Below are 25,264 nucleotides of genomic sequence, written 5' to 3' on the forward strand. Positions count from 1 at the left end.
ATGCGGGGCAGCCACTTACAGCTAGGAAGTGAAGATGCTGGAGCTGCCAGCCCAAGGCAGCCAGAGCCAGCGGAGCAGGACCAGTGCTGGGGTCTGCGCCGCTTTCACCCCTCCCTCGGCCGGGAGGCGGACACACTGGTTTCACCCTCCCTCCCCCAGCCAGGAGGGGGACATGCTGTTTTCACACACACCCCACCCCCAGCTGGGAGAGGGACAAGCTTGCAAACTCAGTGGGACCCAGGGAAAGAAGCTGCCTGCAAGGAAGCTGCCGGTGCTGGAGCCCGAACTGCGCTTTGTTCAGAGTTACGGACACAACCTCCCTTCCCGGGGTGTCCCTAACTCTGAAGTTCTACGGTATTAGATTGGGAAAAGGTCCCAAAGCTCTTTACAAGAAAGATACAAGAACTGAGAGTGCTGCATAAGGGGTCAATCAGAAGACAATAGAATTTCTCAGGTTGGCAGGGGGAGGTGTGCCTTACATGGAGAGGTCACTCAAATTAGATCTGTATTCATTTTTTAATAAGGTGGTTAAAAAGGACATGACTGGGGAGGTGTAGGCAATGGAGTGGGAGAAGACGACATGGGAGTACTCTGTACTTTTCCCTTTCTGTGAGCCTGCTCGAAAGCCCAGTGCAGTTAACAGAAGCCTTTCCACTAACTTCAATGGGCTTTGGATTAAGATCTGTGTACCTAACTCTTACTACGTATGCATTCCCACCTGCACCTTCTCTTCTTCCCCATTCCACACACGAGGCTCCCTGAGTACATATGAAGTTTCCCCAACCTCCCTTAGATCTCAGTCCCTTCATAGCATCTTGTACTCTCTTGTTTTTCAGCCACACCCCATTTCAAACAGCTGTTTCCCTAGTCCACACTTATGCCTGTGCCTCGGAGCATGGAAGGATTCAGAGGAATGTTGCAAGGACAGTGTCTAACCTGCTTCTTGTGCCTGCTTTTTCCCCTAAGGGTCATTAGTCGAGCACAAGGACTGAAGCTGGTGGTGGAAACCCTGATGTCATCCCTGAAGCCTATTGGGAACATTGTGGTCATCTGTTGCGCTTTCTTCATCATCTTTGGAATCTTGGGAGTCCAGGTGGGTTCCCTGCAGGGCTCTTTGCCTGGAATCCAGGCAAAGCTGGAAATAGAGGCAAGCCCAAATAAAGAGGAATATCTTGGTATCTTTGCCACTGTTTGCGAGCTACAGGTCTTTGAGGGCCCAGATTAAGGTGAGTTTCTTTCTGGGGTAATTCCCCATCCAGGAACTGAAATAGCATGAAAAGAGCAAGATTCATATTATTCCAGCCCTAGCCGTGGCTTACTGAGTCTTTTGCACTTTTCACGGGCTTTTAAAATGAATCATAGGCTAGACTTCACACACGTGCACTCTTAGTACCAGTGGGCGCAGCCATGAGTATGAAAAATTATGGTGGTATGACTTCAACCTCTTTCTTGGTTCTGTCGGGGAGGTGAGATCTGTGGGTTAGTGGGTGGGTCTAACCCCCTTCAAGCTGATCAGTGCATACAGTAATACTGCTCTCTAAGGGCACATCTACACCACAGGTTAAGGTGTAATTGTAGCGTCAGTAGGCCAGGCCCGCACTAACTTTAGCTAGAGCAGATAACACGAGCAGTGAAGATGTGGCTGCATGGACCCTGATGTGGGCTAGCACCCTGAGTATGTAACTAGGGTTCCTAGTGGGCTTGTACCGATGTCTGGACTGCCACGTCTTCATTGCTATTGTTACCGGTGTTAACTTGATTAAAACTAGTGCGGGTTTACTAGCACTATGAGTACAACTTAATTTGCGATGTAAACATACCCGAAAACAAGCACTGACTGAGGGGGCATGCTGATCCCGCTCAGCGTGTCAGCCAAGAGTCGTCCTCACCATGCCCCCTCCATCCCCACCATGAGGACTTGTGCTCTGCCTGGCAGAGTTCCTGTAGCAGAACATGAACTGAGCTACACCTAGGCTGTCCTTCCCCCAGGACCAACCAGAGCAGAATTTGAGTCTATAGTTAATATAATCCGATCGCTACCATGTCCCACTAGGAAATCCCAGTCCAAGGAAACTATTCAATTCAATTCTGCCTCCTATCTGTGGTATTAAAGTTGGAGAGACAATGTCCCCTTTTTTCCCCAGCTTTAAACTCATGGAAAATAGAAACTCTAACTTTCATAGCTGGGAATCCGCTGGCTTCTAAGCGCAAAGGAAAACTTGTCCCGGTAGACTCAGTGCAGGGTTCTGAAAGTTTACATAGTTAGAAGCTGGTGAAAATATTGATTTCTGAGCCTTCTGCTGTGTCAAGCAACCTGGATACCATGTGCTGTCGTCATCCCCAGTCCTTGGAGTGCAGGAGCCCAAGGGAAGAGACTGGAGAAAAGTTTCCATCTCCTTGTAATAATTTCTAATCATCTGAAAAAGAAAGAGATTCTGTCTGATGGATATTTCAGCACGGTTTCCTCTTTTCCTGGTGAAGTTTATTTGATCTATCAAAGCTGGCTTGGAAACTGGCTCCCAGTTTGGAAAGAGGGCTTTCGTAACATTTTACATTAACGAATGTACTTTAAATAACTAATAAATATAGCATTCAAACCCGACAGAACAAAAGGGAAGAATCATCCCATGCATGACAATTTTTGCATCTAGATTGATGTATAGGTACAGCGCGATATCCATCCATTACACTTCACATCCATCCATTGCCCTAAACAGGACCATAAAACCTAAGCACATCCCATAAAATAAAATAATCAGATCCAAAAGAGTTTATAACAGGAAAAAAAAAATCTGTCACACTGAGCTGTTTGAATTTCCTTTCTGCTAATTGTGATAGCTTTCCCCAGTGCCTCTCCCGGTCTTCTATTCAGTTGTCACCATTACACATTGACACATTTACAGCTCTATATACAAACATTAGAACTGATCCTGCATTCAGCATGCAAAATTCCCAGTGATGTCAATGGGAGTTCTGCATGCTGAATAACTGTAAAAGCAAGGCCCTCATTTATATCAAAGAAACCAAATCTTAGATTGCTCAGCGTTAGCATGGTTTTTTTTCCTCCATGTAAGTATAAAATGAAGATCGGTAGTAAGCTTCAATCTTCTAGAGTTAACAGGAAAAGGCAGTCCCTGCCCCAAAGAGATTACAGTCTAAATAGACCAGACAGACAGAGTAGGAAACAGAAGCACAGAGTTTGTGATTTGCCTAAGTGCAAGAACCTAGAATGGAACCCACTTCTCCTAAACCCCAGTCTATTCTCCTGCCCCCTGGATTGCATTGGAATGCCTGCTATTTATTTATCGTATTACATAGATTTCTGAAGTGTGCGTCATGGTAGCGTGTGGATAGTCATTCACTGCCAGGAGTAGGAAGTAGAAAAGCCAGAGTCGCTCTGAAACTTTGGACCTTCGATTTTCAGAAGTGCTGAGAATCTGAACCTCTAGCATGAGCTGCCAGTAAGCGTGAGCTGCCAGCACTCAGTGTGTTTGCAAATCAGATCCTTTTATGTTCCTCTCCAGTTTATGGTTGTGTAACAGGGCCCATCTGAATATTATTATACCCCTAGTCATGAAGATATTACACTCATAGCCAATGTATTAAAATCAGTGTTCACCTTCCTGTTTAATTTGGAAGAAGGTATCTCCATGCGGATCCTTAAGGGAGCTATAGCCGTCCTAGATCTAAAAGTTTTATGGCTACAATAGATGTTGGTTAGCTCTGTGAGTCAGAATCCCTGCCCTTCTAGTGGAAAGTGTTCTGCTGCCAAAGGAAATACATTAAGTAATGTATGGGTTTGTTTTGCTCTCCGGGACTTGTATTTGTTTTGTCTAGAACAACAGATCATAAAGAGTGAGCATCTCTTGTTTCAAATACACAGATGATATTTAAGGAGCCTGAATAGAAGGCTGCTCTGTCCCAGGGAAGCGTGGCAAGATGCTGTCACTCAGCAGAACAGGATTTCCTATATGTCTCGTTCACTCTGATTTCACCATCAATTGCCACGTCCCAAATAGAAATCATGCACTGCCATTTTCCGTGCCGCTTTGCAGAAAGCAACAAGTCTAGAATTAAGCAGCTGATGCTTCTCTGAGGTGTAAATCGGGAGTAACGCCCCCCTGGAGTCCATGGTTTTATGGCCATGTAAGGGAGACCAGGATCTGGCACCAGGGAGCAATAGGAGTTCATTCTTTAATTCTGGTTATAAAAATATTTGCAGACACTCTCCTGAAGAGCAGTCTAATGATTGATGGAGAACAGTTCTCAAGCAAGGGGATTTAGTGTCATTGAAAGTTGCTGGGTTAACAGCCCTAGAAATAGAAGTCTCATTGATCCACCCCACAGGTCCAGCAGGAGAACGAGGCTCTGCCCACACCACTCCTCACTTTGACCATTGGGAATAAGAACATATTCCATTGCTCTGACACATTGATTCCTTTTTTTCTCTGCCAACAAAGACTGTCAACCAAAGGGCGGAATTAGGGCTAATTTTGTTGGCCACTCTTGTAAGACTTTTCACTGGCAACTGGACTGAGACCACCATACGCATTTCACATAGGTCACTGACCAGCCATCAGATGGTAACACCTACAAGCCTGGGCTGGATTTGAACCAGTGCCCTAGAAGCAGAAGGCTGTAGAGGATAGTCCTAGGGGCTACCCAGCCTCCTGCAAGGAGACCTTCAAGATCAGTGTCCTAAATTATGTTAGAGGAGGCGTTCAAGCTTTCTCTCAGTAGGTACCTTTGAACTAAACTGTCACTATTGTTATGCCAGGCTTCATGCTTTGAGTGCCATGCACTAACGAGGCTTTTACCTTTAACTTGATTTGATTGTGTGGGCTGCACAGTAGGTCCCAAGTGAGCTGTCCATTCTGTGCAGGTAAACAAAGTGGATTTACCCCTCCTCTCATTCTTCTGTTTTACAGCTTTTCAAAGGGAAGTTTTTTGTCTGCCAAGGGGAGGATACCAGAAACATCACAAACAAATCAGACTGTGCAGAAGCCAGCTACAAATGGGTCCGGCACAAGTATAATTTTGATAATCTCGGCCAGGTATTACTGGAATGGTAATCTGCTTCTTTGCTCCTTTACCTCCTTGATTTAAAAATCTGTGCATAATTACTTATAGGGTTTTCTTACAGGGGTCTAAGCAGCCACAGTCTCTATTCACTTCATATACACCCACCCTGCATTTGTAAATCCCAAATGCAATGCTTCCAAGCATGCACACACTTCCTTTTGGAATAAGACAAGCACAAGTAGCTTCACGGTGTACTTAATTGCTTCACTGCTCTATAATAAACTAAATACATCTAGCAGCAGGGCTTGACTAATGTGGCTGGACATCCTGTACCCGGTGCATCTCAACATCCCATTCATTTACAACTGCCGATGGAGCACATCCTTATTTTAGCAGCATGGTAGGGCCTAATTAGTAATGAGCAGTGGAGACCTGGAGGGCGAAAATGAAGCTGCCTTTGTGTTTGGCTTTGTGGTTTTCGAATTAGCCCTTATTGCTGGACCGGTGTCTGACATTGACAGGTTTTTGCTGCCAGGAAACCTTGGACATCAAAAGTTTCCTATTATCGGCAAGGTAAAATAGTAGCACAAATGCAAATCCCAAAATGGAGAAGGGCAAAGGAGAGTTGAATGTGACAGGTAAAAGAGAGCATCTAATAAGCTGGGTTCCAACTAAATGCAACTTTTTCCCTTGCATTTCTAGGCCCTGATGTCTCTGTTTGTTCTGGCCTCCAAAGATGGGTGGGTGGACATCATGTATGATGGCCTTGATGCTGTAGGAGTTGACCAGCAGGTATGTTTTCTAGATGAACGCCTAGTAGAGAGAAGCCGCCAAAGTGGCTATGGTTTGGTTTTCATTTTACAAAACGTTGTTCGTCTTGCAAAAGTGAAACATTGGGGGGTGGTTTGGATCTGGGTTCCATTTTATCCAAACCAAGGCGCGGGCATGACAGAGGTCAAATGAAAGGTTCCAACTGGGACCCATCTCTACTAGTTATACACTGCAACAAAACCATGCTATGACATAAGTGTCAATAGCTCATTGTACCCACTTATGGTGCTTGAAGAAATGTCCAGCGTAGCTGTAAAATGGGGAACCCTACCTATCTGAGAGGGGTTTTGTGAGCCTGAAGAGTCTTTGAGCACCTCTGGAGAAAACTGCTACTTTGTCTATGTACAGATTACTATTATTGCTGGCCTGGGAGAGTTGCAAAGGATTCTGTTGCCTCACCCTTTGGCACAACAGACCATTTACGCCTCTTCAGTATTCAAGTGACTTTGGGTGCCCAATTCGTGACACCTCAAAGGAGCCTGATTGTGCTGAGCACCTGCTGTCTGAAAGTCACCTTTAAGGTGTCTTAAGTTGAGCACCTACCATCTCTAGCTGCTTTTGAGAAAGCAGGCCTTGCTGTTCTGCTCCGTCTACCTCTTCAGGGTATGTCTACACTGCACTGCGGCTGGAAGCAAGCCTCCCAGCCTACGTAGACAGACTTGTGCTAGTGGGGCTCAAGCTAGTGCGCTAAAAATAGCCATGTGGATGTTGCAGTTCAGGCCCATCCAACCCCCTAGGCTTGAGACCCCAAACTGCAGCTGGACCTGCAACTTCCACATTGCTCTCTTTAACATCCCAGCTCGAGCCTGACTAGCAAGAATCTGTCTACTCTCAGTTTGCTCCGTACTCTGCCTGTTGTAATTCAACTGGCATCTATCTCCCTCCAACCTGTAGCCAGTTATGAACTATAACCCTTGGATGCTCCTCTACTTCATCTCCTTCCTGCTGATTGTGGCCTTCTTCGTCCTCAACATGTTCGTGGGGGTCGTGGTGGAGAATTTCCACAAGTGTCGGCAGCACCAGGAGGAGGAAGAAGCCAAGAGACGGGAGGAGAAGAGACTTCGCCGGCTGGAGAAAAAGAGAAGGAGTAAGGAGAAACAGATGGCTGGTCGGTAGTCTTTCCACATCTTTCTGAGTCCTGCTTGACCTTTGACACAATCCCCTAACCCCTGCCTAGCATCTGATGATCATTCTCCTCCAAAAAAAAGCATGTCCAAGCTATGAAATTTGCATGAAGGAAACAGCGCCATGTTAGGCTGAGCAGGAAGCCATGGCTGCATGATTTGCAATGACCTTTTCATACAAGGTTATTTAAAACCCAAAAACCCGAACCTGGAGCTTCGTGGATAGCACAACTCAGCGTTACACAAATAGTGACAACTGCAAAGATCAACAGTGTCAGACGAGGCCAGAAATCTTCCAAGTCTCGAGCACTGTTGCTGATAACTGGATTCACTATTTGGTTTATTACAGCCTTGTAATGCCACGGCAACATTCCCTGTCTAATTTATCAGGCAGGTTAATTTGTTGGCAAAGTAGCTCTAGGGCTATTCAAGGATGTAATAAAATAATGAAGCCATCTTATTCTAGAAACGCTTTTTAAAAACACCCTATAGATACATATCAATGAGTTTGCTTGAGAAATACAGATTGAAAAAGAATTCAGTAAGACAAATTAACCAGATGTACTGTCATTGATGTGAGATAAATTGAACGATAAAGCTTGACACAAACTTGTGGCCCTCTTAGAATAACGTAGCTTTAAAAATTCTGTAATGTAGCGTAATGAAAGGATGCTAGACCTACGCACTCGGTCAAAAGTCTAAAAACCTGACCTTTTTCTTTTTACTTCAGTTTTGGTTTGGTTGAAAAAGCAGGAAATAACATTCAGGTCAGAGGTCAAAGGCCAGAGGTACTCTTCTCCATCTTGCATGCTTTCTGTTCTGGTTGCATTTTTTCAAATGCCCATCTCTTCATGGTATCTCTCTTGTTACTCTCTCCTGTTCGGTCTCCTTACTACTTGTCTCCACTCCTTTCACATTTCATTTTCTATCTTGGACGGACGTCACTGATGTTTAAGAGTCTGTCTCCAATCAGGAGCTTGTGCTAGGAATCTGAAAGCTGGTAATGTTAAATCTGAAAGGTTTATAAAAGTTGCGATGAGCTTAGTTATACTGCTGCAGCACAAATATCACTAAGGCTCCCATTCAGAAAACACTTAAGCCCATGCTTAAGCCCATCCCTTTGCAGCATGGCTCTTAAGCATGTGCTTCGCTTGAAGCATGTGCTTAAATCCCATTGATTTCTATGGTATTTAAGCACAATGCATATATGTTGTCCCAAATAGGGTGCTTTTCCGAATCAGGGCTTAAGGCCCTGATCCTGCAGTGAAAATGGCATGGCCAGAGCTCTGCAGCTGCACAGCGCCTGATTGCCTGCACTGCAGGATCTGGGCCTAAAGAAGAAATATTCTAATATCCTGGGTACATTATAGCATCTCCAGATTCCTGCTCAGAACTGCGGCTCAATCAAAGAAGAGACTGTGCCCCCGTTCCTTTCTGGGTGTTACAATGAGCCCAGTGAACTTTGGGAGATGTAACCAGTACTGTGTGGCTCTTCACCCAGTGTGGACGCAATTAATAAAGCTCCTAGTTAAGGATCTTATCTGTCAGTCTCAATTAAATGGGATACAGCTGATATATCAAAGGATTTTTTCCCTCCAAACAATTAATATGTATCGAAAGCGCTTTAGGGTAGTCTGAATTCCCAGACACAATTGCTGAGTGACCGCTGCTTCCTTAGACCATACAGTTACATGCTGGATGCCAATGTCCCTTTTGTATGGTTTGGTTTTGGAAAGAAAACATTCTAAATGTCATTAGAATAAATATACAGAGATATTATGAATGACCTTATTTATAATGCTAGAAGAAAAAAAGATGAATCAGACGTAAGGCTGGTCTGGGAAAGAATCACAAAGCATCCTTGGAGATGTGGCTGTTTGCATTCAGTTCTGTAAAATGTCTAATTAAAGAGGTAATACTCAGATCGTCTACTGAGGAACAGAAGACTGCTGAGTGCTAAACCTCCTTAAAAAAAAGAAAGACATGAAGCCTTCCAAAGCTTTAGAACAAAGCTTTTCTCAGTTAACATTCAATGAAAATGTTGGTTTTGACTGGAAAGATCCAGTTTTGCTCTCAATGACAAGTAGGTGTCATTGCTTTGCTTTGCCATCTGTAGTTGTAACTGGCATGCCATTTCGGGATAAGGAGCTTGCTTCTACCCTCAGATCCACGATAGCAAAACTGGGGTTTCCTTTATGTCAAAGTTGGCCTTGTCGCTGATTTTTGTTGTTGTAGCTAATAGTAGGAATGAGTTTAACTGACTGCACGGTCGTTTTTTTAAATGCTAGTCTATTCCCATAAGAAGACAGAGTGCTGCATATGAAAAAGAGAAACATATGGGCATACCAATACAGAGCGTACATGACAGATGTAGAACCTAGCTGTGTAGTATGCAGGATTGCAAGCAGCAAATTTAGCTATTCCTCTGCTAATGTGAAATTCATCCTCTGCTAAAGCTTTTGCATAAGTCCTCCTCAAACCAAGTGGTATGTAGGTCTTATGCTGGGGTGAATTGGCCCTACCTTTTTAAGGGGGGAAAGTTCTGTCAGTTAACCTGCCGCAACCTCATTGAGTCCATTGGGGTCGCACTGGCGTAAGTGGGGGGAGCATCTGGCCCTTAGTTTTACCCCACTGTATCAGAAGGGGCAGGGATAGCAGATTCCTCCCACCAAAAAGATATCTAGGAGAGAACATTATTAGAACTCTTCGTGCTACAGCCATTACAGACCTGGCTAGTTGACGGGAGAACTGTACAAACTGTTGAAGGGGAATGAAACTCTTGCCGCGCGTCCTGCCAGATGATTAATGTCGTTTCATTCTTTTAGATCTAATGCTGGATGATGTAATAATGGAGAGCTCAGCCAGTGCAGTGCAAGGTACTGGGAAATCTTAACGTCTCGTCTCACTTGAATGGCAGTGCTGTGTAACTAACGGCTGGCCAATGCTGCTGTGAGGCATCCCACTAAACTGTGTGTGTGGTGGAAGTCTTGTTTGCTTACTTCATGGCACAGGCGTATCATCTTTAACTGGCAGGTCTGCAGACCTGACTCAGGCCAGGCACTTGCAAATCTTAATTTACACCTTTTATCGGGGGGGGGGAAGGCGGGGGTTCTGTTTGTTTTTTTTAATCATTTTTCCGGTTTTCATCCAAACATTGTCAGACTTTTTGTTTTTGAGAATAGTGACTGGATTTTGAAATGGGTCCTGTGTTGTTCACACTCACTTTCTAACCGTAAACCCTTAGGAGTTTCTGAACATTCTGCAGCGGTATCCCTGGAAGCCAAATGACCCAGCTAAAGTAGGGTATTTTTCCAGAACTAGCTTGTTGCATTGCTAGTATTCCAGGAAGAGAAAACTGGCTAACCTCAGAGTGAAACCCAGCCCCTGTGCATAAGGCTAGTGCATAGCCCTACAGCAGAAGTGGGACATAGACCCCATGCTGGCAGTTTGCACAGGGGTAGATTTCATCCTCCATGCTGTCAAACTTACAGCCCCAGGAAGTCCCCAGGTTATTGGGTCCAGCTCGACCGGGGACAGGTAGAGAAGATAACAGCCTTGGGTGGGTCACAATCCTTCATACCAGCTGAGAGCTCTGTGCAGATACCTTGAGCACCTTGGGGAGATGTACGTGTGCCATATATGGACAAATTCTCTGTTGTGGATCTCAAGGACCTTCCCCCATCTGGCAGAGCACAGCTGTATGAACTAAGTTGTAGGGAGGTCACTCACTGAATTCTGGGCTTTAGCTACGGGGCCCCATTGAATGGCCTTATTTCTGTGCTAATGGGGTCCTGAGTCAATGGAAGGTTAGCCATTAACCCCTGAGGAGCTGGGGAAGGAAATGTGAGGTTAGCACTTTTATTCTCACTGCAATTTCCCTACTAGAGCTAGTGGAAACTTTTCAAATTTTAATGATTTTTTGTTTTACCAAAATTTCAGATTTCAAGGGGAAAAAAATGTTTTCTTGATTTCTAACCAGTTCGATTCACACCACAGCCCTGTCTGCAGAAAGAATGTTTAAGTTTCATTAGTATCTACAAGCCATAGTACATCAGATCTTGTAAGTCAGGTGAAACAAACTTCAGAGTCCTGGAGAAGACGGGGGGAGCTCTGATTAGAATTGCTAAGAATCTAATCTCACCCTCTCCTGTCTACTTAACTCACTTCTCCCCCTTTCATTCATTCCTCACCAGAAGGTGCTTCAGGCTGCAGATCTTTCCTCTGTTTTTTTTAAGAAGCAGCAGCTTTGATCTCAGCAGTAGTTCTTTTTTTAAATCATGAATTGTTAAGAATTTTAGTCTGAATAATTAAAGATTTGTTAATATTGAAATAAATCCATAAGTGCATTCAAGGAAAATTACATGTCCAAAAACCATTCCAATGAAAGGGCAACCCAGTTTGAGACAATGAGTCCTGGTCCTGCTGTTCTCAGTCAGGCAAAACTCCCATGGAAAATCAATGTTGCTCATTCATTGGTGAGAAATAACTCAGGCAAAAGGAAGATGCTTTAATGAATCTGAATCTCCTCACCATTGCCACTCCTTGTGTTTTAATATCCTTGCCTTCATCCTCTCTGTTATTGCTAGGAGTCCAATCCTCCACCCCTTAATCAGACATCAGTGCCTGGGGAAGGATTGAAGGAGCAGGCCCTAGGTTTTTTTGTTTGTTTGTTTGTTTGTTTTTAATTTGGTTGTGAGCATCTTCACCACATAAGACCTCTTCCGGTCGCCAAGAGCTTCATCTAGCATTTTGTTTGTTTTGTTTTGTTTGAATGCTTTGATCTCATTCCAAAACTGGCCATTATCCAATGCAGACTCAGAAAGAAACGTATAGTTTACCTTTAAAAGTGTGTGATTGTCAGATCTGTGCTTTTGTATTTCCTTCGTTGTCTTTTACTGGAACCAGTATTATTGAATGTGCTGTGCTGCTCTTCAGTCATCAAAGTGAAAGAATAGAAAGTCCTCTTTCTGAATTGTTGTGTGATGCTAAGGAATTAATATTGATGTTGTACTAGTCAAACCTTCTGTAGCATGATGAGAAATCCTAAGCTGAGGACCCAGAACTTCCATATGTCTTTGTATTTTACAAAGGGCTTCCTTTATCTTTATGTGACGATGAGATGGAGTACTGTGTGTCTGTGCTGTTTACTGGTGTTTAGTGGAGATTACTGTTATTATTTTGGATCTATATCCTATCACAGCTGGAAACTTCTCAGTGGGAATAATTTATCATTTTCCATTTTGCTTTAAAAATGCCACTCAATGTTATAAAAGCCGAATAAAACAATGTGTTTACATGTAAAAGTTCCTTCAGTGCAAAACATTTTAAAGCTAATTCTGTCAGTACAGTTTGTAAATCCAGCTGCTTAATGTGTTCAAAGTTCACTGTTTTCCTGTTTACATCCCCAAAGTAAATACAGACCTTTACAAAGAAGTGCATTCCTTAGTGGAACTATGCCACCCTGGTGAATTCCAGCTTCCACTGGTTGTGCAGTTCAGCACAGTTCTACTCTGAAAAGTGACGATGGAAAAATGGCAACTTCCTACTCTCCAGGGATGAATTCAGAGTCCAACCTGGTCTCTTGCTGCGTTTTATTCCGCTGTCCCTACCAAGTGAGCACAGCTAGTAGAAAGGGAGTTGGATTCTCTTTTGGCTCCTGCATCCTCAATAATATTGTTTGCTGAATTCCAACCACACAGTCTTAATTATTGGTGATATGCAAGCCAGAAATAACGGAGCTTGACTGTCAGTTACGATACTAGCAGTTAGGAAAATCACTTTTATTCATACACGGTGCAAGTGAGTCACTGATCGTATGAATCACTGAATTATGGAATCGCTTTCCAGAAGGAAGCCACACTGTAATAGTTACTTGTTACAAGAATGGTTTGATTAATATCCAAGATTATAGAATCATAGAATCATAGAATATCAGAGTTGGAAGGGACCTCAAGAGGTCATCTAGTCCAACCCCCTGCTCAAAGCAGGGAACCGACACCCATTGGGGTGGACCGACACCCATTGGGCTCCTTGGTTCCACTTCCTGGCACTTGTTAAGGCAATCCTTTGTAATAACGACCCCACTGCATGGCGCATATAATCATCATAGGACCCCTATTCAGGAAGCTGCCTGGATGAGGGCACTGGAAATGACCCACTAAAACCAAGTGCCCACAATGTTGGGCAGCTGTGACAATGGACTCAGCTGCCCATCAGGCTAGAGCATCATTTCCCAGGAGTAGTAGGGAAATTAGACTTATGAGTAGATTGTCCAACCTTCATTGCGTTAGTTGAGCTTTCCAGTTTAATTGTATCTAAATATTAGCGTTCATTCCTTCTCCTGTCCCGCTCTTCACCCAGCCACAGCAAAGCAGTTTGATTTAGAACCTGTTTATCTGCCAGATTTGTCGTGGGCTTTTGCTGTATCTCGCATCCTCTTGCAGTCTTATTCTGCCTTTTTTTTTTCTTTTCCTTTAATTCTCTGTGTGTCAGGAAGTGAGCTAACCTTTCCAGTAATAACCTAGACTAATCTGGAGCTCTTGTTGTTCTTGACACAGTGTATTGTAACAGTACGGTAATGTGGTGTTGTGTTAGTTGTGAGCTTCACCACCTGGAGCTTAACAGATGTCTGTATTTCCCAAGATGTTGGTATTGTTTAGATTTTTTTTCTGCAATAAATATGAATACTGCTGTTTGATAGGGGGCACGGAATTTACACCTGGAGAGTGCCAATCTGTGTAAGCCATCTTAAATACGGCTTCTTTATATCATCAGCAAGAAGAGCAACTGCTCTGTGCAAAAAGTTCCCTGCCTACCTAGATACAGTAGCTATTAATTTGTAGCCCACAGGCAGCACGGTATTTTTGTTTGTGGTTCATTTCAAGGTAATATCTGTGTTCCGCTAATATGCATGACCAGCATGTTGAGAAAGGGAAAACGAGTGGTGGTATGATTTATAAACAGGGTTGAGAAAACCCCTATTAATAAAGTTACTGGCAGGGGCTAAGTATCAGAGGGGTAGCCATGTTAGTCTGTAAAAAGCAACAGAGGATCCTGTGGCACCTTTAAGTCTAACAGAAGTATTGGGAGCATAAGCTTTCGTGCGTAAGAACCTCACTTCTTCAGATGCAAGGGGCTAAAATATTTACGGCCTGTAAATTAGTAGTGTTGCAGATGTGTCGGTGATACTGACTTTCAAATTCAATCAGGAAAAGCATTTGACTTTGAAAAGTCCAGGGCCATGTTCACTGAAAGGTAAAAAAACAGTTAATGTTTTGGGGAAGGTTTGGCAACCCTGTTTATAAGGTCATGCTGTTACTAGTCCAGGTGCAGGATCTCTGCACAGGTAACATTTTACAACCTCTCTGTAAATCCCTGCTATATTCGAGGAGCTGCAGTGCTCTTCTGTGGGATTTGGAATTACCTGCCAATCAAAGCTAAAACATTTGAATTCCAGTATAATTATTCATATGTAAATCCACTGCAAGAAGAGGCAGAAATGTTGACATTTTCTTTTTCGAATGTGAATTATACAGAAACCTAAGAGAAATCAGTGATCAAATTATGATAGTGTTTCTTTTTGAAATTATAACCTGGTTCATAACTGGGCCCTATTGCTAACTTAATTGTATTCAAACATTTTAGTTAATTTATTACTCATAATTTAGCATAATGTGATCAAGATATCGTGGCTTTATGGAGATTTATGCAGATTTTGAGATCCCTGACAAAAAGTCGGGTGAGTCAGCAAGCCACCAGTTTGGGCTTTTGTTAAGTGCTCAATAGATTCAGCATTAAAATTTATTTTATAGACCTTTTCATTGCTGTTATGCTTTTGCACTCCAGTACAGATCACCTTCAGCATATTGCACATCCAAAAGTGAATATTAATACTGCCTTTTATTTTATGACACTTGAGCAGAATGTTGGGAGTTCCAAACCCTTCCCATATAAGCTGCTAAATGGCTTGTCTCTGGTTCTTAAGCGTTAAGGGAAAAGTCTGTCTCAGTGAAAAAACAAAAATTCAGTGATTTTCGGGAACTCGTGTCGTGAAGCAATGGGCATACAGTGAGGTTAAACCTATGGCTTTGGTTGCAGAATCATTGGCCATCTACACACCAAATTATATCCCCAGCAAAACTTAAAATTCGTTTTCCCTCTGGGTAACTGATACCTGTACTTCATGGCTTCATTATGCCCAAATTTCTATTTGGAATAATGTATCAAACCCCACATTTGTTCAGCAGTGCTAAATCTCGAGCCATGTAATTCTCTCGGCTCAATAATTTTTATAACCAGTTGATCATCTAATTATGAGGATAATATTATACACTGACATATTCAAGACAGTCCTTTCCACTTCAATCTGCATTATAATGCCTCCTTGAAAATTGTGCTGAATTATATACTCAGCCTTGGCATTTCCTCATTAGAGATTAGGTGAGTAAATTAGTTTATCTCCTGAAACATTCAGGGTCTGAAGAGCATGTGTCATCCCCAATGCAACTGAGCATGGAAGTCTAACAGTGAAATCTACAATTCCGTAATTGTGTATAAATGGAGGATTATTTTTCTAGACATTAAGGTAGACTGATCAGTTTTCCACAGTATTTATTCAATGTTTTTCAGAGCTCTGACCGCTGAAGTGTCAAATTTTGTCTAACCCCATAGTTCACTGCAAAGGAGATGAGATGAGTTTATTGCCGTCTCTTCAAATAAGACCAATAAAGGAAGGGCCTGTGTTCTCGAAGCCATTGTCAATACCGAGCTTGTGCAGTATCTGATTGTTGAACATGCTCTTCAGCTTCTGTTTTTGTCTATTTATTCTTTTTGTTTCCCCATTAAGTTAAAAAAAGTAGGGCTTTTTAATTTCTGTACAATGAAACAGTTCCTGGAGCCCACAATAGTCCCAGTTGTACTCACCTCATCTCTAATACTAAAAGACTGAGTATTGTGCATGTTACATTAAAGATGTTTAAATGGATCCATGTTGTTGGTAGCCATGCTACATATTAAGGCTGGTAACATACCACCCAGGGAAAAAAAACCAAAGCCTTATTGTGATCAATGTGGAAAGCCTCAATTTTGGAGTTTGCAAAGAGAAGGTGAACTTATGTTTAAGAGACACAGAGTAATGAGCTGATCTGCCTCTCCACTCTTCCCGCCCCCCGTTTCAGAAGCACAGTGTAAACCCTACTATTCCGATTACTCTCGCTTCCGGCTCCTGATCCACCAGATGTGCACGAGCCATTACCTGGATTTGTTCATCACTGGAGTGATCGGTCTCAATGTGATCACCATGGCCATGGAGCACTACCAGCAGCCGAAGGTACCGGGAGACAAGGAAGCTGGTGATAGCCAGTGATGGAATGGGGGAAAGAAATGTTCTCAGCTTTCACTGAACACTAGAGATGGGCAAAACGAGGGCCGGTTTAGTTTTACAAAACTTCATCTGTTGGGTGATGGTTTTGCATGATCAGCATTGGTGCCTTAGCCAGTGAGGCAATGTGGTTGGAGCAGAGGAGTGGGAGTTGGAAGTTCTGACCTCTGTTCCCAGTTTTGCTGCTTGACCCCTTAACTAGTCACTTAGGGTAGGTCTATACAACCGTCCGGTGGTGTGACTGCAACACATGTAGGCGTAGAGCAAAGCTAGCTCAAGTAACAAACAGCAGTAAAGCTGTGGCGGCATGGGCCAGATGCTTGAGTGTGTGCCCAGGATCCCAGGAGGGTGCCTCTAACCCATGCTACCCTGCTATTGTGACTTGATCTGAGGAAGTAACTTTTCTCTGTACCTCAGCTTCCCCATCTCTTACCCTTTATAAATACTCTAAGAACGTTTAAAAAAAAAAACCTACCATAGTGGTAAAAGTTGGGATGAACATTCCTCTAGCCAGTTGGCAGCGATTTATTTTTTCTTGAAATCTTCTCCTTGACTAAGTGTTTCTATGGTAACAGTTAGTAAGAAGACTGTAAAGTTTCTGGGTCAATTCCTGAACTCTTTACCCATGCAAATCTCCCACTGCTCATGTCTACACTAGAAGAGGTGTATTTGAACATACATGTTATAACTAAAACCACCTTGTCTGTACTAGGATTTTAACAGCTTAGCTAATACTTAATAAAAATGCACCTTTCCTCATGGAGACATGGCCAATGGGAGATTTGCCTCAGTGCCTACCCGGGACATTCAGCAAGCAGATACATGTAGGGCCTGATTTTCAAAGGTTCTGAATACCATTGCCTTCAGTTGGAGTTATGGCTACCCTGCATTTCTGAAAATCAGACTCTTAATCTATTAAGCGTGTCAGGCTCCTGTATCTTGGGCCTGTTCCGATGATAATAAGAACAACCTGTACTGGGAAGACGACTGCCTTGTGCCGAAGAATGAGATGGAAATGGCCGCTGCTGCTGTATAAATTGTATTTCTTTTTATTAGCTCCTTTCAAAATGAATAAATGCAAATCATAATAAGGGTGAAATGTTCTTTGAGGCTAGACAGGACCTGCATGTCTAATGTAAATAACAAGTAAAGGGAAAAAAAGACAGACCCTCCCCTCTCCCCCCAACCCATCATAAGCTAGCCAAAAAGTAAAAGGGCACAAGCCCAATTTCTTTTTCCTTTCCAGGTCACCTTTAAATACACTGGGAAGCACATTGCGTGATTCAGTCACTTTCTGATTAAATCAGTCATTAACTAAGAAGCTTGTATTAGAATTACTCTAGGGCCTGTGCTTATTAAAGTCATTCCACAGCGACGTTTTTACTTGTATTATAAAAACATTCATCATATTTTTCCCTTAAGGAAAGTAAAATTCTTTATCTAAGACCCCACTGTCCTAAGTGTACATAATAATGTTAGAATGAGAATAGTCACACGGAGGCGAATAGGATTACTTCTCTGATTAAAGTCATGCATGTGCTTATGTACTTTGCTGAATCAGAACCCAGGTGACTAAATCCAATCTGGAGTCTGATTATTATCCTGGAGATGTTTAAACAGATAAATGTTCTTAAGAGCTTTATATCCAACATAATATTTCACCGGGGTGGTGAATGGGATTGGTAATGGGATATGGATGGGAAGGGACTTTTGTCATCAGGACACTGGTCAAAATCCAGTAGAATCATAGACTAGAATCATAGAATATCAGGGCTGGAAGGGACCTCAGGAGGTCATCTAGTCCAACCCCCTGCTCAAAGCAGGACCAGTACATATCGCTGCTGAATAATGGCCACTTTACAAGCCGTGCTGCCGTAAGGATAGAGGCATAAGCAGTTTGAACAACTATTGATCAAATTCTGCTTTGGCTAATTACGTTCTACCGGTGCAGTTTTGGCTGGGCAGAGTTAAACTCTTCTGCAGTGTTGCAGTGAGCTGTTTAATAGCTGCGGCTTTCTTCCCCAGATATGGCTGCATTTCAGTGACAGGAAAATTGATTTCTCTTGATCGATATTTGGAGTAAATTGTGCCATGAAGCCACAGTCTGCAGTCAGGGGGTTAGTACTGAGATGCATGAGAAGCTCTTGGTAGATGTGGTGCCTCCTGGGGAGCGCAGCTGCTGCCTTTGGAGCAGGTGCACTCTCCGTCACCACGGAGCTGGCTCTGCTTCACATGAGAGCCTGGGACCAGCAATGGTGCTGGACTTGGACAATCCTTGTTGACCAGTTAGACTGGGGAGGATTGCACTCATGGGACCCACAGCACCATAGAATCACAGGACAGTGGAAGTATGGCATTGCTCAGCCTCGGTACAGGGGCAGAATGTGGGAGAAAGGGTCTTGCTCTTTCCCCATCACCCCTTTCCTGCCCAGCGATGGCTCACAATCATGGCATTAGCTTGCAGAACGTCTGATGATCCTTTAAAAGCAACTGCCATGACCCACATGGCCTTACTTACCCCTTGGAAACACATCCAATTCTATTATCACCTCTTGAATTACTTAGCAATAAACCCCGGGATGCCATTACTTCACTTGCAGCTTTCTCACTGAACTTTACGACACAACCTTTCACACCCCAGCTAGGGATCTGTGTAATATCACCCTCTCCCACATCACCTCCCAATGGCCCATACCCAGCTATTACTGTCACACCTTTCAGCAATGAGAAATATGATGCACATTGCTTACAAAGGAAATCTGCCCTCTTTTACCAATATGACCTTTGGAATAATACCACTTCTACCATTAGCTAGCGATCGACTGTGTAATAGGTGCCCTGCTGGCAGTGATGACTATCATTAGCAGCAAGGTGGTGACACAAGCAAAGGGGAAAGAACTAGGCAATTCAATATTGTCTGATGCTTTATCCATATCTCATGCCTTGCCGTGAGCTCAAGGTGAGGCACTAGCCTCATGGCTAATTTCCTGTTGCTTGTGCCAAGATTTGTACAAACCTTGGGCCAGACTGTGGCTCACACATTGGTGCACGAGGGCAGGTATGGTGCAAAGTGCCTTCCCCTTGCCTTGAACGTGCAGAGTACTAGCACACAAGGCCTTTGCACCACTTAGGCCCACGAATGCAGCCATTCCTTGGTGAATCACTCTCATCTAAATGTTTTGCAGACTATAGACCTCAATGCTCCCAGCGTTGAGCAGTCTCAAGAGGGACTTGAATAGTGCATAGGCTTTGTGCAGGCCCTCTGCACAGGGGTGAATGGTGCGGGCTGTGCAGGGGCTGTGCACAATTGCAGTCTCTGCACTCTCCTAAACGCAGGGACTTCTCCTTACTAGTTCCTCCTGGGACTGAAGTGAGCAGGGAGGAAGAGGGGCCATAACCCTGATCCCCACTCCTTCGTCAGTCATCGTTTATTTCTTATTAAATCCAAATTCTGGTGAAAACAGGATAGCCGCAAAACTGTCCAGCCAAGTCAGCCACTAACCTCAACTTTGTATCCATGTTCCAGGTTCTTGATGAGGCACTGAAGATTTGCAACTACATCTTCACTGTCGTCTTTGTCTTGGAATCTGTTTTCAAGCTGATTGCCTTTGGGTTTCGCCGGTTCTTTCAAGACAGGTAACAAAGATTAAATCCTGCAAGTCTGTGACAGGAGTAAGGGCTCAATAGATAATGGGCCAAATTCAAGGGTGATGCAAATCAGGGAAAGATACTTGCGCCTGATGTGTAACGTACGTCACTAGTGAATTTGGCCTTGAGACTTCCTTGGGAGCTGCATAGGGTCTAAATCTAACCCTGTGTTCTTGTTATATCATGAAATGAATTCTCGCCTTACCAGACAGCTGGCAGGTCTGATCTTTCTTCCCATTGTGGACTGGATAGAGTTGTCCTGGTGAGATCAACAGCCCAGGAAGAACTGCAGACATTGGCCTCTGTTGGCTTAGGATGAGCTGTAACTGAGTTAAGATATTTATACATTTAATATTGGCCCCCCTCAAACCTCTGACCTCGCATTTTTCATCTTCCTCAAGTCGAATGTCAGGAGCATTGGATTCATGCCAGACTTCATCCCTAGAGAAAATCATTCCTCCCCAACTTCTAGCTAGTTTGACATCACTGTTGTGCTCATCCTTTCTATCTGTCTAGCTCAAGTCTTTCTAGAGTGCCTTTCATTATGGTATAATCTTGGCATGTTACCTTCTGCCCAATGTGACTGTGTTACAGTGATTGATTGGACATTGGACCATAGCCTGCAGTTCTTACTTGGACAAAACTCACATTGAGTTCAGTGAGAGTCTTGCCAGACAAAAGGCTGAATAAAGACCGCAGGATTTGGCCTAATGTCTGGATCATCGGGTGTAAGCCCAGTCATGGTTTTATATTTTCTTTGGAGTTGGCTGATTCCATAATCTAAAAATAACGGGTTTTGTGCAATTCCCCTCAAAAAAGTTTCAAAAGTTTGTGTCTGTGAGCGTTAGCACCACTGAAATGACTGGAATTTGTTTAAAACAAACCAGCGCTCACTGCAAAGACATTAGTAGATGTGATTTTGTGTTGTCTTCAGATGGAACCAATTAGACCTGGCAATAGTGCTGCTGTCTATCATGGGTATCACTTTGGAAGAGATTGAGGTGAATGCATCGTTGCCCATTAACCCCACCATTATCCGGATAATGAGGGTGCTCAGGATTGCTCGAGGTAAGACAAGAGTCAATGTGAAAATCGTTTTTAGTTGAGGTGCAGTGAGCAGTTCTGCCCATGAGATGACTGGGAAACAACTGCATGTCACGTGCCCATCTTAGTGCACTTTGTTCTGGCATCCACAAACCGTAAGCAAATAAGAGAACAAAAGCAGGGGAAACATCCCAGAAGAGCCAAGGAGCTGAGCCAACTGGCCATGCATTTCTTAAGAGCACTTGCAGATCTAGATCTTCTTAGAAAAGAGAATCCACTGTGAACTTCATTGGTGGGTGAACCTGGAAAAGCAAACTTTGGCATGCTCAAGAAATCAAGCATGTCTCAAAGATCTGGAAACTAGATAGGGGTTTCAGGGCGCAACACAGCATAAGCTAAAGAGTTAGCAATTGATTTTAAAAAAAAAACCAAGATGGTGAATAAATTTCATTTCCCTTGCCACATGACCTCGTGGTATTGTGTGAGACAACATGTCTACTTTGCTTTGTATCCAGATGTACCCTAGCGATGATGATGATAATACCTACTGCATTTGTGAGGCTTACTTAGTTAGGGTCTAATTTTCAGAAGAGCAGAACACCTGGAGCCCCAGCTGCAAGTGCTCAACACCTTTGGAAATCAGGCTCCAAATGTTTGTAAAGTGCTTTGAGAGCTTCATTATTGTCATGCCAAGGTGGTGGTGGTATTATTTATTCTAATTGGAACAAAGAAAGAATGGAAATAGATGAAATGTAGCTGAAGCCAGAAAGGAAGTCTCAGAAGAAAGGGAAATGTCTGTCACATTAGGTACATTTCAAAATGAAAAGCACATGCAGTTTCCACCAAGAAACTCAATCTTACAGACAAGAGCATGCAAATCAATGCCTACGTAAATCAAACATGAAGGCAGGCAGCCGCAGAACTCGGAAGGTAGTTAGTCCAAACCAAGAGGAAGAAAAAAGAGATCCAGGGATGGTAACTTAGGGAAGGTTATTTGCAGGGTTATATATTTAGTACTGGATTCAAGACCCAAGTAGGAGAAAACCCTAACGAGCCAAATTTCATCCCTGGTATAAGCCCCACTGAAGTCAATAGGGGTGAATTTGGCTTCCTAATTGTTTAGCTGTAAGCAGAATTCTAAAGGAATGTACATCTGGTAATATCTTGACCTTTCTAAACCTGTTTACTTCCCTCAGCAGAAGAGACTGTCAGGAGAAAAGGTCATTCTTACATTCCTAGCATTGTGTCAACATTGCCCAATTCAGAGAAAGCGAGAGAAGGGTGATTCTTTCCTGAAGCCTCAAGACACACGATGCTGCTATTCACAGGATTCTAACGGCATCTGGACAACCCAGAGCTCTATAACAAGGCCTTGAACTTTAGTTGCTAATGGAGAGCACGTGACATGATTTCATGCTTGAGGGATCTTCCTCTCTCTAAAATCTGTGTCTTCACACTAATGCTGCAGCAGTAATATTATGAACCTATCATTTTCTGCAGTGTTAAAGTTACTGAAGATGGCTGTAGGGATGAGAGCCCTGCTGGACACAGTCATGCAAGCGCTGCCTCAGGTAATTCATTGCCTTCGCAGAAAAAAATCTCATCAGGACCAGAGCTAAATTCTTATTGCAGAAGGGTGCTCATGGACCGTCTCCCTTATTTTTGTCTTCACTGTCATTAGAAAATTGCGTTTACCATTAGAAACTCAGTCTCAGATGCTATCCAGGTCATATCTCCCCTCAGGCAGTTTAAGTTTTGTATGAAAGAATACGGGGAGAAGCAGGTGTGGAAAAAAAATCAACTAATGTTGTTTCCCCCCACCACCACCACATTTCTTTTTCTCTTTCCAGGTGGGGAATCTCGGTCTTCTCTTCATGTTGTTGTTTTTCATATTTGCAGCTCTTGGAGTGGAGCTATTTGGCGACCTTGGTAAGTTCTCCACAGACATAGCGTTGATGGAAGCAGAAGGAAATAGTTGTATAGAGAGGCAATGTGAAAGAGCTCATGTCTAAACGAGATTCTTCTGGTTGATCACACAGAATGCGATGACACTCACCACTGTGAGGGGCTAGGGCGGCACGCCACTTTTAGAAACTTTGGGATGGCCTTTTTAACTCTCTTCCGGGTCTCAACAGGAGACAATTGGAATGGGATAATGAAGGTAAGAGATCCCCGGAGAATGAATATTGACGGTAATTTCTAATCTTACAGGCTGTCTGTCACTGTTTCAAACCAATAACAGGGATCAGCTGGGGCACTCAAGCTATGACAGCCCCTGGACTTGTTGATTCAGGGCCTGGGCATTTTCTCAAAGCAATTCTTTTTCCTCTTGCCTGACAGCGCCTGGGTTTGCTGGCCTTCAGATGCATTGTAAGTTCCCAGGCTTTTCCTGAGGTGGTGGCTTGAGGACAAGGAGGGCGATACAGGGAGTTTTCTATGGAGTGACATTAGTTCAATTGAGTAGCTTGTTTTGTATAGGGAACTAGAGTCTCCGGTAGGCTCATTATTATACACTGGAGCAAATAACACAATTGTGCAACTGATGAGGTCTGGGTCGGTTAGGATAGTTGCACTTTAAACTTGCAAAATGGCCTTTCGAATGGAGACTCTAGGATAAGCCAGTCCTCTGGGAGTATAAGGGAGCAGACAGGTGCCGCCTGTTGGAATGCACTGAGAATAGTTAGTGTTGTCTTTGAGCCTGTGTTCAAGGCAGTATTCCCCTCCAATGTCACCTTGCACACCTGACCCCAATGACTGAGGTTTTGCTGGGGGGTCGTTTGCCCTTCTAGACAGATCTGAAAATCTTCCATGAAACTAGTCTGATCATCTGTGTGTGCTCAATAGACAGTTAATCCATTTGGGTCTTATGCTGGAGCACTGAGTGATCGATGGCCAGATCAGGGCCTCTACGGTTAACTGGAGCTTCCTCAGCTTCCATAATCATTTTCCCCCTATCACCAGGACACGTTGCGTGACTGCGACCCGGAGTCCACCTGTTACAACACAGTCATCTCGCCCATGTACTTTGTCTCCTTTGTGTTGACGGCCCAGTTCGTCCTGGTGAACGTGGTGATTGCAGTGCTCATGAAGCACCTGGAAGAGAGCAACAAGGAAGCCAAAGAGGAAGCAGAGCTGGAAGCGGAGCTGGAGATGGAAATGAAAACTATCACCCCAGGCCCAATCCCAGCCTCGGACCTCTTTGCATGGACAGGCGGTAATGGTGGAGAAAGACCTGAGAGCCCCAGAGGATGTACCAATCCCATGCAATTCAAGGTGGATTCTCAGCTCTCATTATTTTATCCTATGGTGAGAATCTCAGGTGGAGGGTGAAGAGCAGGTTGGCCTGCATATTTGCTAAGGGAGGATATGCACGAATTCCAATGAAGGACTGAGTGTACAGTGCATTGGGGAGTTGTATTCCTCACTATCTGTTGACTGAATTGCTGCATGTTTTGATAATCTATGCTACAATGTAGAGATCCTGAACCAGTCTTCGCACCAGATTGTCACTTCTGTTCAGGTGCAAAGAGCTCTGTGTCTGTTCTAGTGATGGGCCCAAGCCACAAAGTTCAGATCTGGCTCCAAATTTGGGGGGATGTTCTAAACCAGGGTTTTGGCTGGGGGGGGTGCGGGGGATACATTTTGCTGCATTTTTTTCTTTTAAATGCTAAATAGTTTATATAATATATAAATGTTAAGTTTAATATTTACCCCCATTCTGAACCAGTGCTCCCAGGGAAACGATTACTTTAATAATAGGCGAATCCACTGAGGGCTTGATCCTGCTCCCATTGAAGGCAATGGCACAGTTCCTATTGACTTTAATGGTGCAGGCTCTGGGCCATAGCTCTGTAGCTCTGCTTATATTTGTGAGCTATAAACAAGTTCCGCTAGTCTCTCAAAAACAGTTTCTGAAGGAGGACTGGGTTAGTGAGGGGATCCAGACGTCTCCATATTTAGTTAGTGGGGCCGTGAAGTACAATTATACAAACACAAGAATGGTCCAGTCTCTAGTCAGATGCCCAGATAGCTGCAAGATCTGGAACTGTGTTTAATTTTTACACCCACCTATTTAGCTCTTTTTACGTATAAAATCGAAAATCTTGAGTTTCACATGAGTGAATTAAAAGACGTTTATTTGCCCTGTTTACTAGGCAAACGAATGAATATTCTTATGGCTGTAAAACTCATTTGTGATCTTTAGGAATGAAGACAG

The 25,264-nt window shown here is 43.5% G+C and overlaps 1 protein-coding gene across 27 annotated transcripts in view; it reads left to right on the top strand.

Annotated features, from left to right (window-relative positions):
- Positions 1-25,264, top strand: part of LOC101943672 (ATP-binding cassette sub-family C member 3) — a 373,691-nt gene that overhangs the window by 229,214 nt on the left and 119,213 nt on the right. For 20 of the 27 annotated variants that reach the window (XR_010591763.1, XR_010591762.1, XR_010591761.1 and 17 more), the window contains 12 exons: positions 967-1,093; positions 4,929-5,054; positions 5,725-5,814; positions 6,748-6,961; positions 9,803-9,853; positions 16,154-16,305; positions 19,883-19,992; positions 20,939-21,072; positions 22,549-22,619; positions 22,899-22,977; positions 23,088-23,209; positions 24,010-24,354. Coding sequence is in view for 24 of the 27 variants with exons in the window: in XM_065562811.1 (XP_065418883.1) it covers positions 967-1,093; positions 4,929-5,054; positions 5,725-5,814; positions 6,748-6,961; positions 9,803-9,853; positions 16,154-16,305; positions 19,883-19,992; positions 20,939-21,072; positions 22,549-22,619; positions 22,899-22,977; positions 23,088-23,209; positions 24,010-24,354 (1,621 nt within the window). In the remaining 3 variants the exon portion in view is untranslated. Of the gene's footprint in view, positions 1-966; positions 1,094-4,928; positions 5,069-5,724; positions 5,815-6,747; positions 6,962-9,802; positions 9,854-16,153; positions 16,306-19,882; positions 19,993-20,938; positions 21,073-22,548; positions 22,620-22,898; positions 22,978-23,087; positions 23,210-24,009; positions 24,355-25,264 lie in introns of those variants that run through there. The other 7 variants (XM_065562792.1, XM_065562803.1, XM_065562791.1 and 4 more) reach the window with 5 other exon arrangements.

The sequence above is a fragment of the Chrysemys picta genome, chromosome 12 (assembly GCF_011386835.1).
Source record: "Chrysemys picta bellii isolate R12L10 chromosome 12, ASM1138683v2, whole genome shotgun sequence".
Taxonomy (NCBI): domain Eukaryota; kingdom Metazoa; phylum Chordata; order Testudines; family Emydidae; genus Chrysemys; species Chrysemys picta.